The sequence below is a fragment of the Rhea americana genome, unplaced genomic scaffold (assembly GCF_003343005.1).
Source record: "Rhea americana isolate MKP2758 unplaced genomic scaffold, rheAme1 scaffold_123, whole genome shotgun sequence".
Classification (NCBI taxonomy): Eukaryota; Metazoa; Chordata; class Aves; order Rheiformes; family Rheidae; genus Rhea; species Rhea americana.
This window is the reverse complement of record NW_028185295.1, coordinates 2,109,808-2,132,254: the sequence shown is the minus strand read 5'-3', so window position 1 is coordinate 2,132,254 and position 22,447 is coordinate 2,109,808. Positions and strand designations below refer to the sequence as shown.

At 43.8% G+C, this 22,447-nt stretch overlaps 1 protein-coding gene across 4 annotated transcripts in view; it reads right to left on the bottom strand.

Moving 5' to 3' along the window:
* STUM (stum, mechanosensory transduction mediator homolog) overlaps window positions 1-22,447 on the bottom strand; it is a 49,243-nt gene that overhangs the window by 5,738 nt on the left and 21,058 nt on the right. Inside the window, exons 2-4 of one of the 4 annotated variants that reach the window (XM_085325798.1) lie at window positions 10,427-10,620; window positions 985-2,018; window positions 281-413 (exon numbers count right to left, since the gene is read on the bottom strand). In XM_085325798.1, the coding sequence (XP_085181924.1) occupies window positions 1,989-2,018; window positions 10,427-10,620 (224 nt within the window). In that variant the 3' untranslated portion in view covers window positions 281-413; window positions 985-1,988. Of the gene's footprint in view, window positions 1-280; window positions 414-984; window positions 2,024-10,426; window positions 10,621-22,447 lie in introns of all 4 variants that reach the window. The other 3 variants (XM_085325797.1, XM_085325800.1, XM_085325799.1) reach the window with 3 other exon arrangements.

Genomic DNA, 22,447 nt, shown 5'->3' with positions numbered 1-22,447 from the left:
TTGAGAAGGAAGGGCCCTACATTAAAAGTGGTTGATCTTCAGTTGTCAGGAGAACAYCTGGGGTTACAGTAAGGCAAAGGCATATTTCCTAGTGATGTAACCAATAAAGTCACCTTCCTACCCGACTTCTTCTCCATGGCAATGGCTGCCCTGCATCCTGCCTGGCGAGGGGCTCTGCTCCACCCAGGGAAGGCAGCTTCTCTCTGTGCGAGCTGCCTGCCACATCTCTGAGAGCTAAATAAGCAGTGCAGAGGAAACAGAGTGCTGGGTCTTTCCAAACCTGGCCAACATTGCTGTCCTTTGTGTAGTGCATGTGCTCAGAGGAGGAGATGCATGGGCTCAGGGACACTTGCTGCTGTTTTGCTTCTCAGCTCTCTTTCCTGCAGCAGTTACTTTTCTTGACTGGATCTGCTCTGCAAGGAAATCCCAAATATGTGTCAAAAACAAACAGCTGTGCTGAGGGAGGCAGGGACCTTACATGTTAGTGTGATTTTGCCCCCTACCCTTGCCCATGAGTTGTCTCACTAAAGAAACGATGGGTTGTAAAAGCATCTCACTTCTGTCATGCTTAGATGACTTTCAGAGAAGGCAAAGGCTCTCAGGGAAGGGGAGGCTCCTCCCCTTTTCCCGGGAGGAGCCTCCTCTGGGCAAGATCAGCAGCAGCCTGGTCCTGTCCTTTCCGAATGGCCCTTCACACCACCTTTACAGAGTGGAAAAGCACCTGAGTCCTGCCAGCAGGTCCCACCCACCCATGCAGAGCAGGYTGGAGTGAAGCTCTTCCAAACAGCTGGTTGAGAGGCCATAGGAGCAGCATGCTGGCACCAGGGCTGCTGCGGYGCTGGCTTCAGCCAGCCTCCCTGCCTCAAGCCACGGAAAACCATGGCTTGTTCCTGTGCCTCGCTCGGCTGGGCACCTCCTGTCTGTGAGCGCTCCCCAGATGACCRCTGAACACTGAGCCGCGGCCCTGGCGTCGCAGGCACTTACCGCTGGGATGCAGAGAGGGGATGCTCATGTAGACGTGGCCAGCAGACACCACCGCAACGGGCTCCGCTTCCAAAACACAGTGACACTGCCAGCAAGTCTCTTGCAGRGGAAAGGGAGAAATCTTTTTTTTTAAAGTCCCCCTAGAATCTTTTTACATGAGAAACTTTTGACAGTGCACAGCGTCACCTGCCATCCTAAACATAGAATAYGCAACATATGGTGGAGGAGCAGACTTTTGCTCAAGCAGTTTCTCAGGGTCTGGCAATAGGTCCGGTCTTGTCATGGCTCCAGCAATTTGAAGAGCAGGGGACAGCCCAAGTCACGTTAGCAGTAAAATATGACTTACAGCAAGCAAATTTCTCAGGACATCTGCAATGACAGAGCTTCGTTGAGCATCATAAATACACGCGTGGCAGAAGGGGTTGAGCTGAGTCCCTCTGCTACTGCAAAGCARTCAAGAACAGACTCTTGAGGAAAAAAAAGTACCACTCATTTGCTTTTACATACTGTACATACATCTATTAATAGCTCCTTGGCATTTGRTGTTCACAGCTGGTTTCCTTTAATGGCAAGCTTAAAAGGAAGAAAAATGTCTTCAGCTGCTTCCYGCTGGGAGGATGGAGAGAGCTGCATCTCCCACCAGCAGCTCTCCCAGGGTGGCTGCCTGCCCAGGCACCCTCTTCAGCAGAGGGATTTCCTTTGCCGGTGCCCGTCTCTGCCTTGGCTGCCTGCCATGCGCTGCCCTTGGCCAGTCCTAACCCGCTGCATGCGTGCGCCTCATAGCCGCCTCCAAGTCAGGTCAGTGCAAGTCTCCATCAGCTGCTCTGCATCTCCGCTCCGCTGGATGGGCAGATGAACCAGGTTTAAAAAAAACCAAAAACCAAAAACAACAAAAAAAGGAAGAAAAGGAAGAAAAAAGAAAAATGATAATGAAAAGGTCCGTGGCCCACAGCTGCCAAAGGAAATCTCTTGTTGCGTGTCTCTGAACATACTTGTCCCAGCCACTACAGCTGCTGAGGTATCCCCTGCTCCTTGTAGCCTGTGAGGAGGAGGGCAAGGGAACATGGTTAGTGCCGATGCCCCATGCCCAGCTGCGGCCAGGCTCACTGAGTAGTGAGCCTCCTACCCTGACAAGGGGCATGTGCAACCCCAGAGACCCCCAGCGAGGATGGTAGCACCTGGTCAGCTGAGTGGTTAGAGAGATGCTGGAGGTACCTGGGACTGCAAATTGCAGTGCACCCCAATATCTTGAAAATTCAAGGAAATCCAACATTTTCTGCCTGAACTATTCTGCATCAGAGCAGGTTTTTCCACTCAGAAGTCTGTGTGTGTGTGTGTGTGTGYGYGYGCGCGCGCGCGCACGTGCACACTTGCCTTCACACGCTGCTCTTCAGGTGCTTCAGTGACTGCTGGGGATTTTACAGGCTCRGTGGCCATGCCACCCCAGATGCTCACATTTGTACTCGCAGTTCTGCATTTGGCTCCCGTGCCACCAGAAGCCTGCCCGCTGGAGAAGGCTGAAGGAACCCACCTTCGGGTTCCCACCTGCCTTTTTCTAACCAGACTCTCTGGAAGTAACTAACTCACACAGCTATTTGTGTGGGTGAACAAATGTCACTTGGAGAAGAGGGTGCGACCTTTAATCACAAGCTAACCCATCCGTTGGGCCACAGACCTCAGGATGCCTCCACGGAGCCCTTTCCAAACTCATGTTCTCAGTGTCTCAGTACACCTTTGCTTTGCTCCAGCATTGAAGCAGAACGTCAGGGCACAAGAGTGGCTCCAGCAGAACAGCAGGGCAGCGTGGAGCTTTTTAGCAGGGGTATAAACTGCCCCATGAAGCCACTCAGCTTTGTGCACCAGCAGAGTGAGGAACTGAGTTTCTTGCCACTTCTTGCTCATTCCCTCGCCTCTTCCCCCATGGGGGAGCAGCAGGGGTTAACGCACATCATCATTGGATCAGCAAAGCCCTTGGGGCTATTTTTTTTTGCATTTGCCCAAGCATGGCTCTGGGAACGCTGGAGCCGAGCTGCGCGGATCAGCCTCAGCCATACAGGCACCGCATGGGCTGAAACCTCCCACTCCTCCTCGCAGCGCCTGGGAGGAGCACCCTGCTTGATTTGCTTTCCTGCATGCAGTGGCTGAAGAGAGGCTGCAAGTGCAGTGGGGCTGGACTCTCCCCCTGGCCGCCTCCAGCAGGGCCAGGCAGGCGAGGGTGGTGGGAGAGCAGCGCTCCTGCRCAGACAGCATAATGAGAAACACAACTTTGTAACTCTCTCCCTGGTGGTCACAATGACCTCAGCAGAAGTTTTTCCTGTTTTCTTTGTAGGAGAAGTTGGGATTGTTATTACAACAACACCAACACAAAAGATCTCTTAAAAATAAAAATCACAAAATCTGTCCTTACCTGTACTGCCTGTAATAGTGAAGCTCTTTCAACTAGAAATGTTTCAAAAATCCAGGCTTTTTTTTTCATATGTAATTTGAATTACATATGTGGACTGTCAGTTTTATATTTTGAATTTCAAATACTACTGAAGTGTCCACATCTCAGAACAATACTTAAATCTTCAAACACCTTTCCACTGATGTTTTTAAATTTCTTTCCAACTCTCATGCAAGATTTTTGTAAGTCTCTCGAGAAAGCTGAACACAAAAAGCCACAACCTCTATCTTCGAGGGACTTTCTGCTGAACTAAGAATTAGCCCTGGCAAATGAATTTCCCTGTACTCTGGAAAAATCCACACATGCATCCAACCTTGGCAGTCGGGATCTGCTGCTGCTGTTAAATGAGCACAAGGAACAAAGGACAGGATTAGTGACACTTACCAGCACACATTACTCTGCACTACATTAGCTAGTTAACTAGTAGGCAAGATCAGCTAGTAGGAAAGGCCTAATGGTTATGGGCTTACCTACTGCATCAGTTTAACTTGCTCAGGGAAAGAGAATGGGGCAAAAATAAACCTGGACTAGAGAGGTGGAGGCATGCTGTAAATTCTCAGCTAACATCAGCAGGTTAAGTTATGCTTATCACAGCTTGCTTGTGTAGTCATCCCTTAATTAAAATATAATAGAGATTCTTTCAAAGACGGGCATATTGATGTTGAAACTGGCTGAAAGCCAATTACAGTAGTTAAGCTTGTATCTCTTTACAAGATCAAAGTAAGCGAAAAGATGACCTGCTCTCCACTAAACTTATTAGAATACTTAAGACATTTATTTTATTAAATAGACTCTATATGAAAATAGTTACTGTATTTCTCATATTGGAATAGCTATTCTGGTATAAAGCACATTTCTACCAGTATGTCTGCACGGCAATACACTGAAGTAAAGTTTTGTAAAACAGACAGCTCTAGAATCAAGATTAAATCAATCTGAGTATCTGTGCACAAAGTCAGCAATTTAAGTAAGCTGGTTTAAATTTGCATTTGTTATGTGAATCATTACAGGTTTGCATCTGGAGGAAATCTTAGGCAAATGGAAAGTGAACCCCACCAAGGCTCTCCTGCTGCTGGAAGATGCTGGTCCACATGGGGACTGCATTCATAACACGGCAGGACCCTTCGTTCTCCCTCAGGCCTGCTGAGACAGCCACGGTACAGACGCAGACACACACAGACACGCACACGTATATGCACACAGCTGGACTTGGACTGAGAGGGGTGATGCCTCCCAAATTGAACCTCAACTCCTCACCCCGGAGCAGTGCACGGGGTTTCTGTGGGCACTGGCCTGTGTACGCCTGCCAGAACTCAGCCACTGGATGTTAGGAGGAGGATTAGGAGAAACAGAAAAAAACTTACCTTGTGAAACTTTGATGGTGAACAAAAGGAGGCAAAGGAACATGAAAGAAAGAGAGAGGGAGAAATGTAACTGTAGACAATATATCTGAAACACATAAAGAACTAGAAAAGAATGAATAAATTGAGGCTGCAGAGTAAACAGAGAACATCTGCTCTACAATTAAACATTCACACCAGAGCTAAACATTGACAATGCTTTATTTATTTAAAACCCTTACATTTGAAGTGGATGGTTTCATTCATTCAGGGCTCTTGTTTAGAGAGGATGGGGGAATCCTCATCTGCTTTTCAGGTGGCTGGACCTGAGCCAAACCTGGACTAACACCTYGGAGCCCAAGAGATGCTCTGACAAACACTTTCTTTGGTGACATGGCTATTTCACGGGTTTGATTTAAGTAAGGGAGCCTTTGCCAAAGGAAGGGAGCAAACAAGACATTATGGTATACAAGATGATGGGTGGTACACTGTGACAGACCAAGAGCTAAGAAAACTAAATATCTGACTACTTCTTGCTGGTTTGTTGCCAAGCTTGCTTGCACCCCCCCCCAAGATAACGCCCAACTGCTGTGTGCCTCAGGCTCACTGCATGCTGCAAACCCTGTCTGTAATTAACAACTGGAAAATGTTTTAAGACCCTGGTCCCACTGCAGCATTTGGCAGGAGACTGCAGAAAGTTATTTCATTTATTTTCCGTTGGCATAGTTAGAGGACAGCTCTATTTGGATTAAAAAAAAAGAATAGGTTTCTCTTGAATCTCTCAAGTCTACCCTACAGAGACGCAGCTGCAGTTTGTTGCACAGGTCTTGGCTCCGGGAGCGTGCCAGTCCTAGTGCTTTCGCTTGCCCACAGCCACACGCACAGAGGCCACAGCCTGAGCTGGGGCTACCTTCCAAAAGCACACTTGATTTTTTGACTACGTTCACTGGAGGCAAAACAACTCCTCAGCAAATATTCCCTTACTTTTGTCCTCTATGACACCTCCATAGGTGGCAAAGATGTGCACTGTGGGGGTTGGGGACAGGATATGCCTTTACCAGAGGGAAATTTATCTGAAAAGCTTTAGAGTTTCATTTTCCAGTTTGTCTTGGCTAGCTATCAGCACACTCAGTTAGCTCTGCTTCACCTCAGCTCCGTGTTGCTTCCTCACCAGTGTAGTAAGTGATTCACAGGGACCACAGTGCACCAACACTGCACAGCAGCTAGCAAAGCTGCTGGTATTTCAGAGCCAGCAGCGGGACTGAGGGACRTAGGGCAGAAAGAGAGTCCAGATTCCCTTTTGCAAAAGAATAAAGTACTTCCTTTTAATCTACCTTTGCTTTTAGACTAGAGGTAAAACAAAGGACAGTTTTGAAAGCCATATGGCTGGCTAAAGATGGTATCTGCTTGGTGTCTAATGGAACCAGCTAGCAATTCATTTAAATTAGCAGAGACACTGTGAAAATGTCCCATGTGATTGAACTGCCGAAGGTAATTAAGTGTGACAGTAAAACTACATTCAGCTAATCTGCCTTCTGGGATACCTCTTGCTAAAGGACATCTTACAGGAAGACAGGGCTGGCAGGGAYCCCCTATGGTCAGCCAGTCCATCCCCTTTTCCCTTGCCCCTCCTGACAGATGTTAGTCCACCTGTTTGTGAGGTCCTCCAGTGATGGAGAGGCCACATCCCACCAAGACAGCTCTTCAGCACTTTGATCTTACTGGCAGAAAACATGTCCTAATTTCTACACGGACCTTTCTTGCTGCAATTTATGTCTTTCTTTCTGAGGCTGAACTGCTACCCTCTGCCAYGTTCACTAGCCCTTTAAACCTTCTTGTCGCCTTTCTCGTGGTCTGCTGGACTCTCTCCAAGTTGTCCACATGAAATACAGGCTCCAAAACTGGACACAGAAATCTAGCTACAGCCTTACAAGTGTTGAGTAGGATGAAAAGGATTAATTTATATTTTACAGGCTCTGCTCCTGCTTTTACCTCCCCGTGTGGTGTTTTTCTTTCCACAACAACATGCTCTTGTACACTCATGTTCAGCTTGTGATTCACTATAGCCCCCAGATCCTTCTCTGAAAAACAAGTTGTTCCCTCGCCTGTATTTATGCAGTTGATTAATCCTTCTTTAATATCTTGGACCTGTCCCAATTGAACAGCACTTTATTTTTTTTCAGACTATTTCTTCAGTTCATCRGGATCTTGTTTGAATTCCAGTCCTGTTCTCACTGTACCTGCATCCTTCCAGCTGTCTGGTGTCTGCAGGTTTGCTAAGTATGTTCTCTCGTCCATCATCCAAGCCRTGAATGAAGATACTGAACAGAACTAGATTCAGGAGGGAACTTTTAAATATCTCTCTTTATATCTTCTATATTTGAKAAGGAATTATGGAAATTGTATTCAGAGAACAATTCTCAAATGAGTTTTCATCCAGAAAACTCCCTGGCTAGCTTACAGAAATGTTCTGTAAGACAATGTCACAGTCTGAAAGTTGAGATGTATTTCTAATGAGTCTCCTCTATTTATAAAATTAATTTCTCTGTTATAGAAGGGAATTAGACCAGTTTTACAGAGCTTGGTTTTTACAAATTCAGGTTGACTGTTACTTTGTTTCTTTGTATTTTCTAAATGTGTGCAAGTCATTTGTTTGATTTCTTTTTCTAGGAATTGAAGTATAGCTGGTTGGCCTGTAATTCTTCTAATGTTTCCTCTCATTAAAGACAGGCAGTGTAACACGATCCTCTAAGCTCTCTTCGCGAAACAAGCTCCTGCAGAGCTCCCCTTTTAAAAGCTGAAGGGTAGGGAGCAAGGGAAGTGAAAAATTGCAACAAGCCTCTCTAACTCCTACCCAGATCTCTATGGACTAATATACAGGCACATGTGTCAGCAAATCGCTCTACCCTAGGCCAGTGGGCCCCTCACCTCAGCCACAATAGTCTTGAGAAGCAGCCCAGCCCTGGCTGMTGGTGCTAGCTGGCTTCCTGGCCTTCTCCTCATTGCTGGCCGCTGCTATCTTTAGTCATCATGTCCCCTGTGCTGCCTTTTGCCCACCCACACTATGCCATCTATGTGCATGGCACACCCTCAGGGATGGATGGGCAGTGGTTCGGTATTTCTTATCTGTTGCCTCCACTCTCAAACACAGGTTCCCGTTCGCTGAAGTGTTGAGGGTTTCTGTCCGCTGCACCAACTTGTTTCTGTTGGTATGCAAACAAACCCAAACCGAAGCAAAACATCTCATGGCTGTGCTTTTGAATGAAATGTCTCATTTCTGGTATTTGAAACATTGTTTCATTTTTAAATGACTCAGTTATTCTTTTTTAAACATGCAAACAAAACATGAAAACAAAACGTTTCATTTCAGGTCTGGCAGTGTGTTTGAACCAGCTGGGAGCAATTGATCACTTGTAGGATTTCTTTTGTTTGAAAAATGAGTTTTTCTTCTGTTCTCCATGAACTAAAAGCTGGTTTTATCCATCATTTTTTTCTGCACTGTAAGTAAAATTAAAAACCAGCCATTTGCATGGCTTCAATGAGGCAGCAAGAAAACACCAAAAGCTGCACTTTGTTGTACTCTATATAACTGGTTAACATAACACRTTATGCTGGCTCCACTCTACTCTAGTCATAGCAGAGGGGCCTGGGTGAATCCCTGTTGCTGTAGCCTGGGACGTCGCAGCCTTAGTGTTACTCACTCAGACGAAAMCCAGTGGTGGGATGGAGCCAGGCGATGGGAGCAGCTTCTGACAGATGCCACCTGGCTGCACCTTGTTCCCTAGCAGCCAAACTGGGAAATTAGTGAGACTCTGCTGAGAACCAGCCCTTTTAGCCAGATGATAGGAGCAGTGTGCACATGTTCATGGGTATGAACACATAATTACGAGATTACAGACAAATTGGGTAAGCTCTCAAAGACAAGTCACAAATATACAGAGATTTACAATTTATACTCAGCAATAACTTGGGCTACCCTTAAAGAGTGGGTACATCTGAGATGAAATGTGGTAGCTGTTTTTTAGGAAAAAATGAAGCGTGGTGCTGCCTGCGTCCTGATGAGAGCCTTGTCTTGCTCACAGGCAGGCTTTCGATCTCCCTTGCTTGCTGTTCCTGAGGATAGCTCTCAGCTCTGCCTGGACACTGAGGCTGGCTCAAAAYGGAGCAGGTGGTTTGGTGAATGGTTTTAACCAGTGGGTTGGGTAGCAGAAAATGTGCACTGCTTTCCTGCTGTTTTTTCCAATTTCACCCATTTAATCTTTAGGTGGGTGTCTGGCAATTTCCTGAGTGCCTCTCTCCTGCTTTGTCATGCAGCCACAGCTGTCACCAACAGAGATGACTAAGTGGAGCCCCTTCAAACAAAAAGGCAGGAGCTACCAGTAAGACACTACTCAGGAGAAGCCCTCACTTTGGGACCTGCTTCCCCCATTGGTCTGGAACGTTTCAGATCTGCTTGCTGGGGCAAATCCCACCCGCCTCTCACAGCTTTTGCTGGGGGGGAACCTCTGTGGTATGTTCAGCACCTCAAGTGGCTGCTTCTGGCCTGGGAGGTGAGAGGAACMTATCGCCTTTATCCTCTGCTGCATGATGCAGGGAAAAAGAAGCTGCTGGATCCATAGAAATTCAGGCAATTTGGAAGCTTACTGAAATCAAGGCACAGATGGTAATAACTTTGTTTGTCATTGCAATTAACAGAATCAAAACATGAACACCACTTTGCTGCATCTCAGAGTAAACCAAGAACTACAATAACTTTGTCTTTAGCTGAAACCTTTAGAGGGAAACTTAGGAAGGCAGAATTAAGTGTTAACTAGTTGAAAAGATGCTTTTCAGAATAACTGCTTCAGGAGAGGTGTTTCAACTTTTCTCAAAGCTTCATCTTGAACTAGTAAGTCTTTAGCAGATAAAGTTACCAGTCTTGAATTTTAGATTGGCAATACAGAGATAATACAAAGTTAACTAACTGGGTGACCTGGATTGGGTATGTTTAAAGAAAAATTCCTCTCTTCTATTAGATTAGTGTTTCAGTCTCCTCATAAAGGACAGAGGACAGCGCTCCAGGGAGCACTTTCAGACAAACAGAACTGTCCTGCTTAGTCTAAGAATTTGATGAAACATGAAGAAAAGCTTGTGGACGAATGGATCCTCGGCAGAAATGAGAATGCAGGAGCTTTCCTGCAGGTAGCTAGCTGGAGTACACGGGGGCAGAGTGGGAAGGCCTAACGGGAGTGCGCCGACTGGGAAGGTGCAGCGGGAGTCACGAGGGAGATGGGGTGCTGTTCAGACCCACGCTCACATGACCAGGGAGGAAGGGGGCTGCGGATAACAGCGCTCACCATCCCGGTAAACTGGGGGAGGAGGGCTCACCTTTCCTTGATCTTTTAATTTACGAAAGGGGAAATGAAGTTCCTAACCCGAGCAGTGGAATGGGAATTCTCCCCAGTGTGTCACAGGGCAGCCTGGTACATGCAGCACYTTCCAGCAACTCTGCTGCCTGAAAATCCTCTGCTTGCAACTCCTCTGCGTTTCTCAGGGACTTGCAGTGCCTAGCCTGTGGCTTGCGTTGCCTCCAGGAGCAGTGCGATGTCTTGTACRAGCATAAGCAGAGTCCCAGCAGCATGGTCAAAGGGGGAGAAGTCAGGAGAGGGAGGGGGAGCGCATTGTACTTACTTGCAAGAATGACCATGTCCATCCCCCAAAATATACTCATAATCCAGCCAACCATCACAATTGCTGTAAGGATCTGAATGAGAGCAGCAGCGATGTTCAGCCAGAAGACACAACACATGTGCCTGTCAGGGAGGTCGGTCCGGGCGCCGCACAGCACGGTGAAAGCTGATACAAATGTCCCTATGGAGAGAGCAGCAATAAAACATCCAGTGAAAGCTGTGGCTTTCTGACAGATTCCTTCTTTTAGATACACTTTTCATAGCAACTGCTCCGGCTCTCACTGCAGTGCTGAAAACCTTGAAACACTGTCCAAGAGGCATGCACAGACTGCAGGACATGCTGAGGCCTTTGTGGACACCGAATGCTAAATCTGTAGTCTCAAGATCGCAAGAGCAGTCCACCTCCCACTGTTGAATGACATACTCTGCGAGGGTGCAGCTCTGGCACAAGGTCTCCTACTTTGCTTAGTCCTAGGAGCATGGAGAAAATTATACATTCTTGGATGAAAATGACTGTAGCAACCCAGAATATATGGGAAGTCAAGTCCGGGATCAATAGGAATTAAGCTGTAGCCTCGAAAGGTCCTAGCACCTTTAGCAACTCTGCATTATATTCTCAAAAGATAAAAATACATTTGCTGTTACAGACTACTCTGTGTGCCTTACAGAGAGAGASCTCGTTGGCCACAGAGTCAATCTTGTCTTCCTAGAAGGCAACTTAACCCTGGCATTCCCCTTTCACAAAAGAGAGACAGGCAAAAATGGAGGCACAGCCGCATCTAACTTGACCACATTACTAACTATTGCAATTACATCACTATGTGTACTTGAAAACCAGGACAGAAAAAGCCTCTTCAGATTTCTGCCCCTTTCCCCCTGACCCCATGCAACAGTAACCATTTATGCACTGCAGAGGGCTTACATGGGATCACTGCCTGTCTGTGGAAACACCAGGCTGCCTTTCTGCTGTCTCCTGGCTCTCTCTCCAAAATGGGGAGAATATTTACTTCACAGGAGAATGAAAAGAGAAAATTCTAACGAGAATTAGTAAAAGTATTAGTGGCCCTGCAAAGCTGCATGTCTCTGACACGTCGCTATGAAAACAGTCTGTTGTCAATTCACAAATATCGCTCTAGAAGGGGCATACACAAAAAAGAGGAGTGCTAATGAGGTACTACAGCTTCATATTAATYTTTCCTCAATTGCAAACTGTTATTTGAGAGCATATTTGGACCATGCAGAAAGGGCAAAGCCTGCTGTTGTTGGCCTGCTGCTGCAGCTCTCGGCTYCATGTGAACTAACCTTAGGAAGCTTGCAAACACCCTTAAAACATCATGAAACAATTCAGTCGAAGGATCTCATTGAGGTATGAAACTTAAAGCTGGGGGGAAAAAGCCCCACACTGATTCTTCCTGAATTTATCATGTTGGACAAGACTGATCATTTCTCACAGGTAACATCTCTTTTTCACAGACAGCTGAAAGCTGCAGCTCAGAGGAGCCTTGCCCTTGCCAAAACCAACCTGCTGAAATACATAGCACTGGTGAAGAGCAGAAGAAACTGTTTMTGTCCTCTATAACATGCAAGCTATTGGTCAGGAGCTTCAATTATCTAAGTATGCATTTCAATACCTTGTCATTTTGAATTGTCTTTGGGTGGATTTTTTGTTTTTAATTTAAATACAACACGGCCAAGGAAGGTGCTAAACTGTAATACTACTGGGTAACCCAGTTCTGTGAAATGGCTGCCCTGGAGAACATTTTGAGYAGGACAGGGTGCAAGCAGCTGGGCTGTGAAGACCATGGCACAGCAATAGGTGGTCTGAACGCAGAGAAGCAGGAGCTCAGCCTGCGTTATGTACTTTGTCCCAGTGCCAGCTGGCTGCATCACCAGCTCAGGGAGCAAATCCCACTACTCAACTRGTACACATTTGTCACTCACTCCCAGGGCCTCAGGTTTGTTAGCCATCACAGCGGTCTTTCCATAAATGCAGTGCACATGCATAAAATGGGCACATGGCCTGAGTATGCTGTACAGACCTGGCCATCATACTACATCTCTGAATCACAGAATCATAGAATTGGTAAGGTTGGAAGGGACCTCTGGAGATCGTCCAGTCYAACCCTCAAGCAAGTGGCYGGTATGGGGATTGAATCCGCATGCTTGGCATTATTAGTACCATGCTCTAACCAACTGAGCCAAACCTAACCCCCAAGACTGTTATCTATAGTGAGTCAATGAGCCTAAAGGATGTTACGTCAGCCTGCCCACTGCTTTTCCAGATGGGCTGTCTTTTGCTCTGTGGCTTTGCTGTCTTCCATGTGGAATAACCTGAAGTCTCTCCCCACTTTTACCTACCTTTTTTCTCATTTACAATTCATTCAAAAAAGAAGGAAAACCAGAGTATTACCCAATGCTTCCTGAAACTGTTCTCTACAAAATTATACTGCAGCACTCTCTGAGATTAAATATGGATTGAGGAAAGATCAGAAACTGGGTGTTTATGTTTTTCTGTCAGGATGCTAGATCTTGCCAAATGGAAATCAATGTCTGTATTTATTATGAAAATGAAAATGAAAGTCTTCCCTTCTTGCTTTACCTTTATTCCTCACAATTCAAAAAGGTTGGAATGAGCAATAATTCTTAAGATACAACTTAAAATCCTTCTAGTGAAGCTTTTAAGTGTTTTACATCATTAGAGTGAGGTGCATAATTAGCTAATTAATTCTTTGAACATAACAGTGACTGAAGTAATATCTAGTCCCATTCAAAACATAATAAAGCAAGTAAAAAAGTTAAATGTTCATGTCCAGCTAGAGTATTAATAATGAAACTGGGATTACAGTTTGGGATCCTTGGCTTCCAGTTTTGTGTTTAGGCCACTTTCCTGCTTATGGAAGCTAATATATTTTCTTTATGAGTTCTGATTAGCTAATATTTGGGAAGTTGTTGGCATTTTTAAAAACAAGAATTGAGACACATCAGAAAATATAAAATAGAAACATTTTTTCTCTAGTCAAGGTAACTTCCTTTTACACCACAAGTATTTTGTCCACATTACACCAAAGGTAGAGAAAATGCCATTCTCCAACTCTAGTTGCACTTTAAAGCGTTAAGTAGAAGAGAATTAAAAATATATTAGTCAAGGTAAAGGATTTCCCCTTAAGAAATTAGCTTAGCTACGTGTTKAAAAATATGGAAGAATTTGCATCTGGAAGCACATACTTGAAGAGAAGGAAAGAGGAAATCTGGATCTGTTGATACCTTGTGACTGCATCACAGTTAGGGCATTAAACCACTTAGCTTTGTGATTAGCAGTTAGATATTTGAATACTTACAGCATATAAATTATAAACTTGGTAAGCAAATTGCAACTGGAATTATGTTGTTCAATTATATCAACTGTGCAAAAAGATCTCATAGTGAATATAACCAGCAAACATAAACTACTAACATCAGAAGCAAATGTAAACTGAAAGTCCTTAGAGCCCTGCCAACATGACATGAGATAAATACTCTCAAATAAACAAAGAATTTCTTATATCTTGCCAATAAAATATACCCAAAACCTGGTAGAATCTGGGATTATTCTAAACCATRAGTACATATGCTTAATTCTAATTCTTTGCTCAGCTTTGAAGAGGAGCTTATTCCACTGATAGTCATAGCTGAATTTATCCCACGGGCAGGTAACTCCAGGATTACTCAGAAATTGAGATGTGGGAAAAGGTTACAGAATAAGACATGGTTAAAAACAAGCAACTGACAAGTTAAGAGCTTCACTGTATCAGGAGAAATTTCAACAACAGGCACTGTGAATATTCACAGCAGCAGAAGATGGCAGATCCATGGATTGSTGGCTTTCTGGATCTTCTATGGAGTAGTGAATGAATGGTGACTTAATACTCTTACTATATCCCTCTTTGGGGATAGAAGGAGAAGTGGTGGAGAGAGGCTCTCATATGCCACAGAACCAACSTGTCAGTTCAGCCTGATAAGCCTCAGGGTCCATTGCAAACACCCGGCTGAGCCATACAAGCCATATGGCACCATGAGCTAGCATGTCCTCCAAGCAGGGCTGCCTCCAAGAGATCACTGGGGAGCTAAAATTTTGCTTCCCTGGAGCAGCTGTGGGGCAGACTATGAAGGCAACATGCCCAGTGAGCCTGAGGGAAATCAGAAGACGAGGCTGCTGGCTTGGCTTGTCTCACCTTGGGCAGTGTCAGCCAGCCAGAAGCACCATGAGCAGCAACAGGCAAGGAAAGAAAGTCCCCGGGAGCCTGTGTTTGCTCTTGCTGTCCACAGAATTAGGGTATTTTTGGATTATACAAGTAAATATGGAAAGGCTTTGTTTTCAGCTGCTGAACAGGAAAGGGCAATGTTATCCCTAGGACAACACAGTGAAGGGAGATTCAAATTAGCTTTTTTGCCTTTCCTTTCCTCTCCTCTCTRTTCTATTCTCTCACTTTTACACAGGATAAACTCCTTTCTCCAATACGCTGTTTCCTGTATGCTAGTATCTGTGCAGCTAGTCTTCCCAAGAATATAACCTCTTGGTTCCTGGCTTTGCAGAGACTTTGAAATAGTATGAGAGGAATAGTTTTGTTGTTGGTGGTGATGGTGGGGGTTGGGGGAGGCAGTTCTCCTCCTAGAGGAAAAACACACTTCAAAGGGAGCTCTCCTGGCTTACTATTGTTGAGGTCACTCGGTGGGCACAGAGGTAGATGTTAGGTCAAGTCTATGGCCTCTCTTGAGCACCATCTTCTGTGTGTTACTTGAACACTGCAGTCATCACGTATCTCTTAAGCTATGTGAGAGAAGCATTTATCTATTGCTTTTACAAGAAAGTCTATCCTGGACATTGTTGGAGGAACTGAAGCTGAACGTGGAATCTGGTAAGTTTCATGTGGGAGACCCAGCTGGCAGGCAAACTTCTGATTGCATCTTCCCAGAAAGAGCATGTGGGAGCCCAGCCAGAATTAGGGTACAAACTGGAAGATACAATGCCAAGGGCCAGAGGGTAAGTATAAGTAATTTGAGCACACCAGGCAACCTAGCGTGTTTCCCTGACTACCAGATTTCACAAGCTTCACAACAGAAAGYTTCTATGCTGCAAGAAAATTATGCCTGACAAACTGCCCTGTTGCAGGTGGAGGAACGGCAGAAATCAAAATTACCATAATGAGGGGCAGCATGAACAGTTGCTACTGGTTATGCCTACACAAGCATGAAGAGGGAGCTAGGGAGAGGCTGAGAAATGCCTCTTCCCATAATCCCCAGAGTCATTTGAAGATGGTCTCCTATACCRCCTGGGAGTAAATAAGAGAGCAGAATGGTGGCTATTCCTCTGCTTTCAGAGGGAAAAGTAGAACTATGTCATGACCTAGGAGCTGGGGCAAAGCTGCAGAAGGCATGAAACTAGGTAAGCCCAGGCAAAGATGGGAAGGGAACTTAGGGTGTTTCTAGGGGCATGGAAAGCCATAGGATTGGTGCTGGGAGTTGCAGTTAATACTATTTTGTGGAAATGAGAAGTACTTCTATGGYTGTCTTGTATCAGGGGAGTGCCCTGTGTGGGGATATCTCATATGCCTTTGAGTTTTTGAAATAAAATGAATATTAGCTGTTGTTAAACAGTGTTGACAGATATGTAAGGCAGGTAATATGGATTTATTGAAAATTCATGAGAGGTACTGGTACARCTGTGTGAACAACAAGAACTGTGGGGGAAAAGGGTTTCCTTGGTAGTGCAGTGTATGTACTATCTACTGGTTCAGTTAATCTGTGGGTCCTATTAATGTGAATTCTTTATTAAACTCTAATTTGAGCTATAAGAAGCTGTRTTTTCAGTTGTGGAGGCCTCTTCTAGTCCTTGGTATCAACTGAAATGCTAAATTATAGTCCTTTGGATTACAACGAGGGGAAAAGAACTACTAAAATGTGCTCAAAAAAAGAGCTAGAGTAGTGTCTTTTAAAGCCTAAACCATTCCCCTCCACTTACATRGGTAGAGCTGTGCTGCAAAGAAGATGCTATTAACAGCACAATAAAACAAAATTACAAAGCATTAAGGCTCTTACTTAAACTCTTTTAGATAAGAATCCTTTTATTCCAAGCTTATTGCAGGTCTCTGAAYAGAAAAGGCCAGTCCAGAAAAGCATTTGATGTGCCATTTGTGTGTGAACTACTGTGGCTTTTGCAGTTTGCAAGTGCATAGCTCTTGCCAGGACTGCTAAGCATCTCTACCATGCCTCAACCTCCTTTTCTTTTTCTCTTGTGGCTTCCTCCTAGAGCAGGCAGAAGGTGCCTGTGGTGAATTGCACTCTAGTTAGCAGCAAAAGCATAGGTGTGGCGGGCTGGAGGGCCTCCTCCTGTGGAAGTTRATGTTTCTCAAGATAAGCCATGTGTACATAAAATGGCGCTGCTTTTGCATGGAAAATTAGTTTTTTCTCWTTTAATATTTTGGAAAAAGTTTAATATCTGAAAATGTAACCTTTTACTACAAATTTCAAAATACAGACTGCAACARATTTTCACAAACTTCAAGACTAAAAATATACAACAAAAATCTTAAATTATATGACGGGGACTGCATGAAGATGAAGGGACTTATTACTGCTTTAATTATACACAGAACCATCTATCTTATTTTTATGCTGCAGTTCTGCAATGTTTTCAACATTTAAAAGCAACTGCCCCTAAACARTTAAATCATAGTATAATTTGTTCCACTGCCAGATGTTCAATAATCATTTTGTGAGGTTTTTCCAATCCACTCCTGTACAATAGCCTACAGTTTAATTCTATTGACTTCACTCTTAAAATTAAGCATGTCCTTGAAGTACTTCAGGTTGGAGTACTCTTGCTGAACRGTGATGCACAGCCCCGGCTGTGTGATAGCATCCTTGGTGGCAGAGCAGACCTGTCAACTTCTTCCAGAACTCTGCCGCTAAGATTTTCTGCAGTCGTACCTGCCTGATATCCAGACTGATCCCTTATTCCCCTTTTTAAATAAAGATGTGGTGCCAGAACTGCCACTGATATTTTGTATCATGCTTTCCAATAGTTTGAAGTACTGGGGAGAATGTACAATTTCCCGAAAGGAAAGAAAAAGAAGTTTTGTTACTTAGAAGCAGGAAATAGAAGTTACAGCAAACGATATTTACCATTTACAGCTTAATTACTGCTTAAGATAAGCCCTTCTAAACCAGAGGTTATCAGATGGTTTTCCATCTTTCTAAGATACATGCCACAAGGAGATTTTTTTTAATCATTCTTCAGCTAACACTCCGGACAAGTCTCTGAACTTGTGACAGCAAACTYGCTTATTTCCAGCTTCTCCCTGAGATAACGCTAGTACCTCACCCACAGTGATCTTCCTTTCCTAATGTGTACTGGCTGTGATCTAGAGGACTTGGGAATCCCCAGCAGTCCAAGTTTCACTGTAGCTATTCAACATGTCTCTGCTGCTGATTGTGGTGGGACAGAGTGGTGCTTTGATGGATGTAAGCAAGTCATAATTCAGGTACAGCAAGTGGTCTAGGAGCAGCAGCTTGAGCTTTCCATGGACTCATCTGGCTTGTTTCTTGTCCACAACTAAACTGGCTTGGTTAAAACTAATATAGGTCCCCTGACAGAGCTCTGCAGTTTGTAAGGGAGATGTTTGCCATGAAGCAGGCAACAGGCTGTCTGCATATTACAGGGAACAGAGGCAGGGAGGCATCGTGACGTRGCCATTCTCCCACCATTCGCAAGCAGTACAGCTAGGGAAAGAATCCAAGATAGTGCAGCCTTGCTTCTGCTTGAGAGTCTCTTTTTGTTGTTGTTTTTTCCTAATGAAATGACAACAAATTTGTATCCTTATTAAGTATGTCTGCACTGAGAAAAATAATGCTATTGACTTCCAATTATGACGACAAACGTATGGGAAAATAAAAGGCATGATCATCATCTGTGGCTAGGGCACCTCACTATAAGCTCTTGTCTGTCCTAGGTGGGAACATTCCTRCTGCTCTGTATCTTTATCAGCAGTTTAACAGCTCTATTTCATGGCAACAACTTTACTTGCTGGTTTCTCTCTACTGGCTCCTGCCATACAGACCTTTTTTTCATGCAGTCTCCTATTAAACCTGTGCTTATCCCAGCTTTTGTTCCATCTTCCTCATTAGGCCCCACCAGTGATGCAAGAAAATCAGACTATGTACTTGCACTGCCCTCCTAGTCTGAGGGAGTTTTCATCCTCCCCTAGCAGGAGCTCAGGATCCAAGTGACAGAGAAACCAAGGGGAGCRAACAACTTTCCACTAAAACATCTCATTTTCAGACAAGCACCTCCAGAAATCAGTTTTTGCCTCCTATTTTCTTCCTGTATATCCAGAAACAAGCTTGAAGACATTGCATTTGATGCTACTGTCACTGAAATAACATGGATGTGGCTTTTCATCCAAACTTTACAAATTTAGAAGCTTCAAGAACRAAGTATCTAGAGAGAGCCCCTCCCTACTTCAGAGTGGCCATGAAAGCCAGAGGTGAAAGAAAGCTGTTGGGTATTCTGGTACCTCCAGCTCCTACAGAGCCCTGGAAATAACTTTGGAAACTCTGGAACTGTGGATAACTGTGAAAAATAAGAAGAAAAATGCAATGAATTCTCCAAAGCTTTCACAAAGGTTCTAGCCAATTAGGCAGAGATGGACTTAACTTAATTCTGTACCATCTGTACTAAGGAAAGCTTTCTTGTCGGACACAAAGCATAAGGCAGATTTGTGTGGCACTTTACTTTCAACTTCTTTACCAGTATAAAGGTTCAAAATGGAACTGTTCAAAACCAGCATTTTACTGTGTGAAGCCAGAGCAAATGCTCACATGTCTTCCTCCATCTTCTTTTGCACAGTTAAGATAAGTATTGGTAATCCCCCTTACAGGCTGCTCTGATTCAGCAGAAGGAAAGCAAGCAGCAGGCTAAGGGTAGTGTAAAGCGCTGTCTACGCATTCAGCCACGTAAGCACAGTTCAAGACGAGGTCTATAACAATGTTGTCTCCTCTTYTGTCTTTCTGATCATTGTCTTGCCATTTAGCCCTTTGAAGTTACTTAACCACATTTGCTCTGCTTGTGGAGTAGATTAAATACTTCCCAGATTCACTAAGCAGTGCATCTGAGCTTGCTGTGATACCCTGGAGTCCTTAACTCTGAAGACAAATTATGTTAAGTAGGGACTACCTAGACATAAGACAAAATTAATCTCATTAGGTGGTTAGATGGGGACACAGAGCTACAGACTTTTGCTACAGACCAAGATAGCTGAAATGGAACTGTAATAAAGTTAGTGCACCAGCCTCCAAAATTACTGCAAAATAAAAATTACCTTTTAAGCACTAGTGTAAAAGAAAACTGTGAGATAGATGTTCAGAGATCTGAAATGATCAGTGTACAGGAGGTGAACAATAAGACACTTTTATTCAGAATTGTCTCAGAAAATTTATTCTGAAGTGTCTCAGACAAAGACTTAGAGAGGACATGCTAGAATTGCAGCCCATAGCATAGAGGTGTGTTACGAGGTACGGAATACCATCTGGGAGACCAGAACTCAGTCCTGGCTTTGCTGCAGGCTCAGTAAATAATTCTGAATCTGTAGCTCTATTCTGGTAATGTCAGAGTAAGATAAATAAGATGTTAACACCAATACTTTTCATATTTCTTCTATTTAGATGGTCCTTATCCAAGGAAATCTACTCTTTCATGTACCTAAAACAATGGGACACTGAYCTCTGCAATTCTATTCAGTGCTGTTCTAAGTTAGCTAAAGACCAGTTCTCCCTTTTGTAGGACACTTTTCACAAGAGCATTATTATCTCTTAGATGGAAGGTAAAGCCRCTGCAAAATTGCTCTTTTGATCATATACACCATATTTGAAATACAATGTAAAGCATCATTTCCTACATAAGTTTGGCTTTGATACCTTCAAATGATTCAGACAGATAATGCACAAATCTCGTATCATGACTGTTTACCTGATTAAGAATATAGACAAAGGTAGGGAAAATTTTCTGATACCTAACTAATAGTTATTGGTTATGCACTTAATAGTTATTTAAACACAGATGTGTAGAACATTTCCTAAGCTAACATCCTTGAACAATAGATTTGAACACAGCCAATTTTGTAAATTAGAAAGCAGGGTGTGATGAGGAGGACAAAGATCTGTACAAACAGCCACTAGTGTGAAGGGCTAACATGCAACTGTAAAGGTGAGGTGCACAGCCCAAGCAAGCCCTATATGCATAACCTACTGCCTACAGTTTGGCTCCTAAGGGAAAGGCAGTGAGAGGATCTGGAGTGTGTTCTCTTTTGGCTCCCTGTGCTAAGTCCCAATAGGCAGCTCCTAGCAGACCAACAAAAGCTGGTCTTCGTTGGCAGCCAGAGRAAATAATTGTGGTACCTGATGCTTGGTGCTACCCCCAATGGAAACTGCATGAATAGAGGAGACAGAGCAAATCATGACTTCACAGGCTCTGTGAATATCAGTACCAACCAAGACAAGGGAGTTCAGCCCAGTGTAAACACAGCTAGGGCAGTTTTCTAAAAGGAAGATTTGTTATTTGGTCTGAGAAAATGTGGAGACTATGTAGGCTAACGCACTGTATCTGCATAAGCAGGTATTTTATCAGCACTCTGACATTCTGGTCCTGAGCAACCTGCTGTGGTTTAAACCACTTTGAAGAAGGGAGTTGGACTAGACGACCTCCAGAGGTCTCTTSCAACTCAGCTATTCTGTATTTCAGTAATTTTTAATTATACTAGGTTTAGCTGATATAAATAGAGGTTGAATAATGGAACACCTAAGAGGAACTCTCAAATCYTTCGAGGCTTTGCTGTTTTAAAAACTTAAAAGTAAACATTTGATAAAGACATGTCTGTTTAATCTCTGCTTTCTCTGTCTTCCTTGTCTCAGTTTCTTTATTTAGGGACCAGCAAATGATTCCCTCTCCYTAACATAGCCATTTCAAACTATCTCAGTTTCATTTCTCAAAGCCGTGTYCTCTTGCCACTATACCACTGACAGCTCTTGAACACAGGGCACTTCATACTTTTGAATTTATTTTTGAAGAGCTGTTCTGACTCTTAAACATCAGGTGCAGTTACGCTCACAGGAATCAGTGCACCTGAGCAAAAAGCATGCTTGAAAGTGCTGATCATGCCATGATATGTGAACTTTAGGTAAACAGACATCATCCTTCAATGTTGCCCCCTTCACTGCACACACAGTCATATCAAAACACTCAGGCAACATCTAAGAGGAGTTGCTTTAAAAGCAAAAGTAATATAGACTTGACTAGCGCAAAGTTTTTATCCCTCCTTCCGTTTCTGCAATGCCTCGTCTATCTCTTCTGTCTGAAAGCCAAGCTAAAGGAAACAACGTTCCTTAATTGAGCAGGTCAGAAAAAATAGATGGAAACCCTGTTGTGTTCAGGAGCCAGATTATCTGCAAACAGTGACTCTCTCATCCAGCCAAGGTGCATTAAGAAAGGCCTAGGCCTTGGCAGAGCTATGTAAGCATGCTTGTGGGATCTTATATTWATCTTTTCTAAAGATGGCCAACAAATAGAATAATTCATCTGAATACCCCCAGCACATCACTGTCTCTAGGAATTTTTGCATTTCCAGTTTGCATGAAACTGTATCTGGTTTGCCCTTATTTCCACTATAGGAGAGATTTTTACTTTACTTTATTTTCCAGTATCAATCAGTCAGCTACAGGTAGGCATTATATAAAAATACGTACATATTTGTTTGTAGATATGACAAAGCACTGAATTCCCAACACTGCAATCTAGCAAGTAATTATTCTGAGTGAAATATGAAAAGTAATACCTCTATTACACAGTAATTCAAGGACACCTTCAGAGGTTAGAGAATAYTTGTATGGGGTGAGATGTACTGGGGAAAATTATAAGATAACAATAACTTGGAAATTAGCATAGTTTCAAGCCATCTGTGATTCCTTTCTGCACTTCT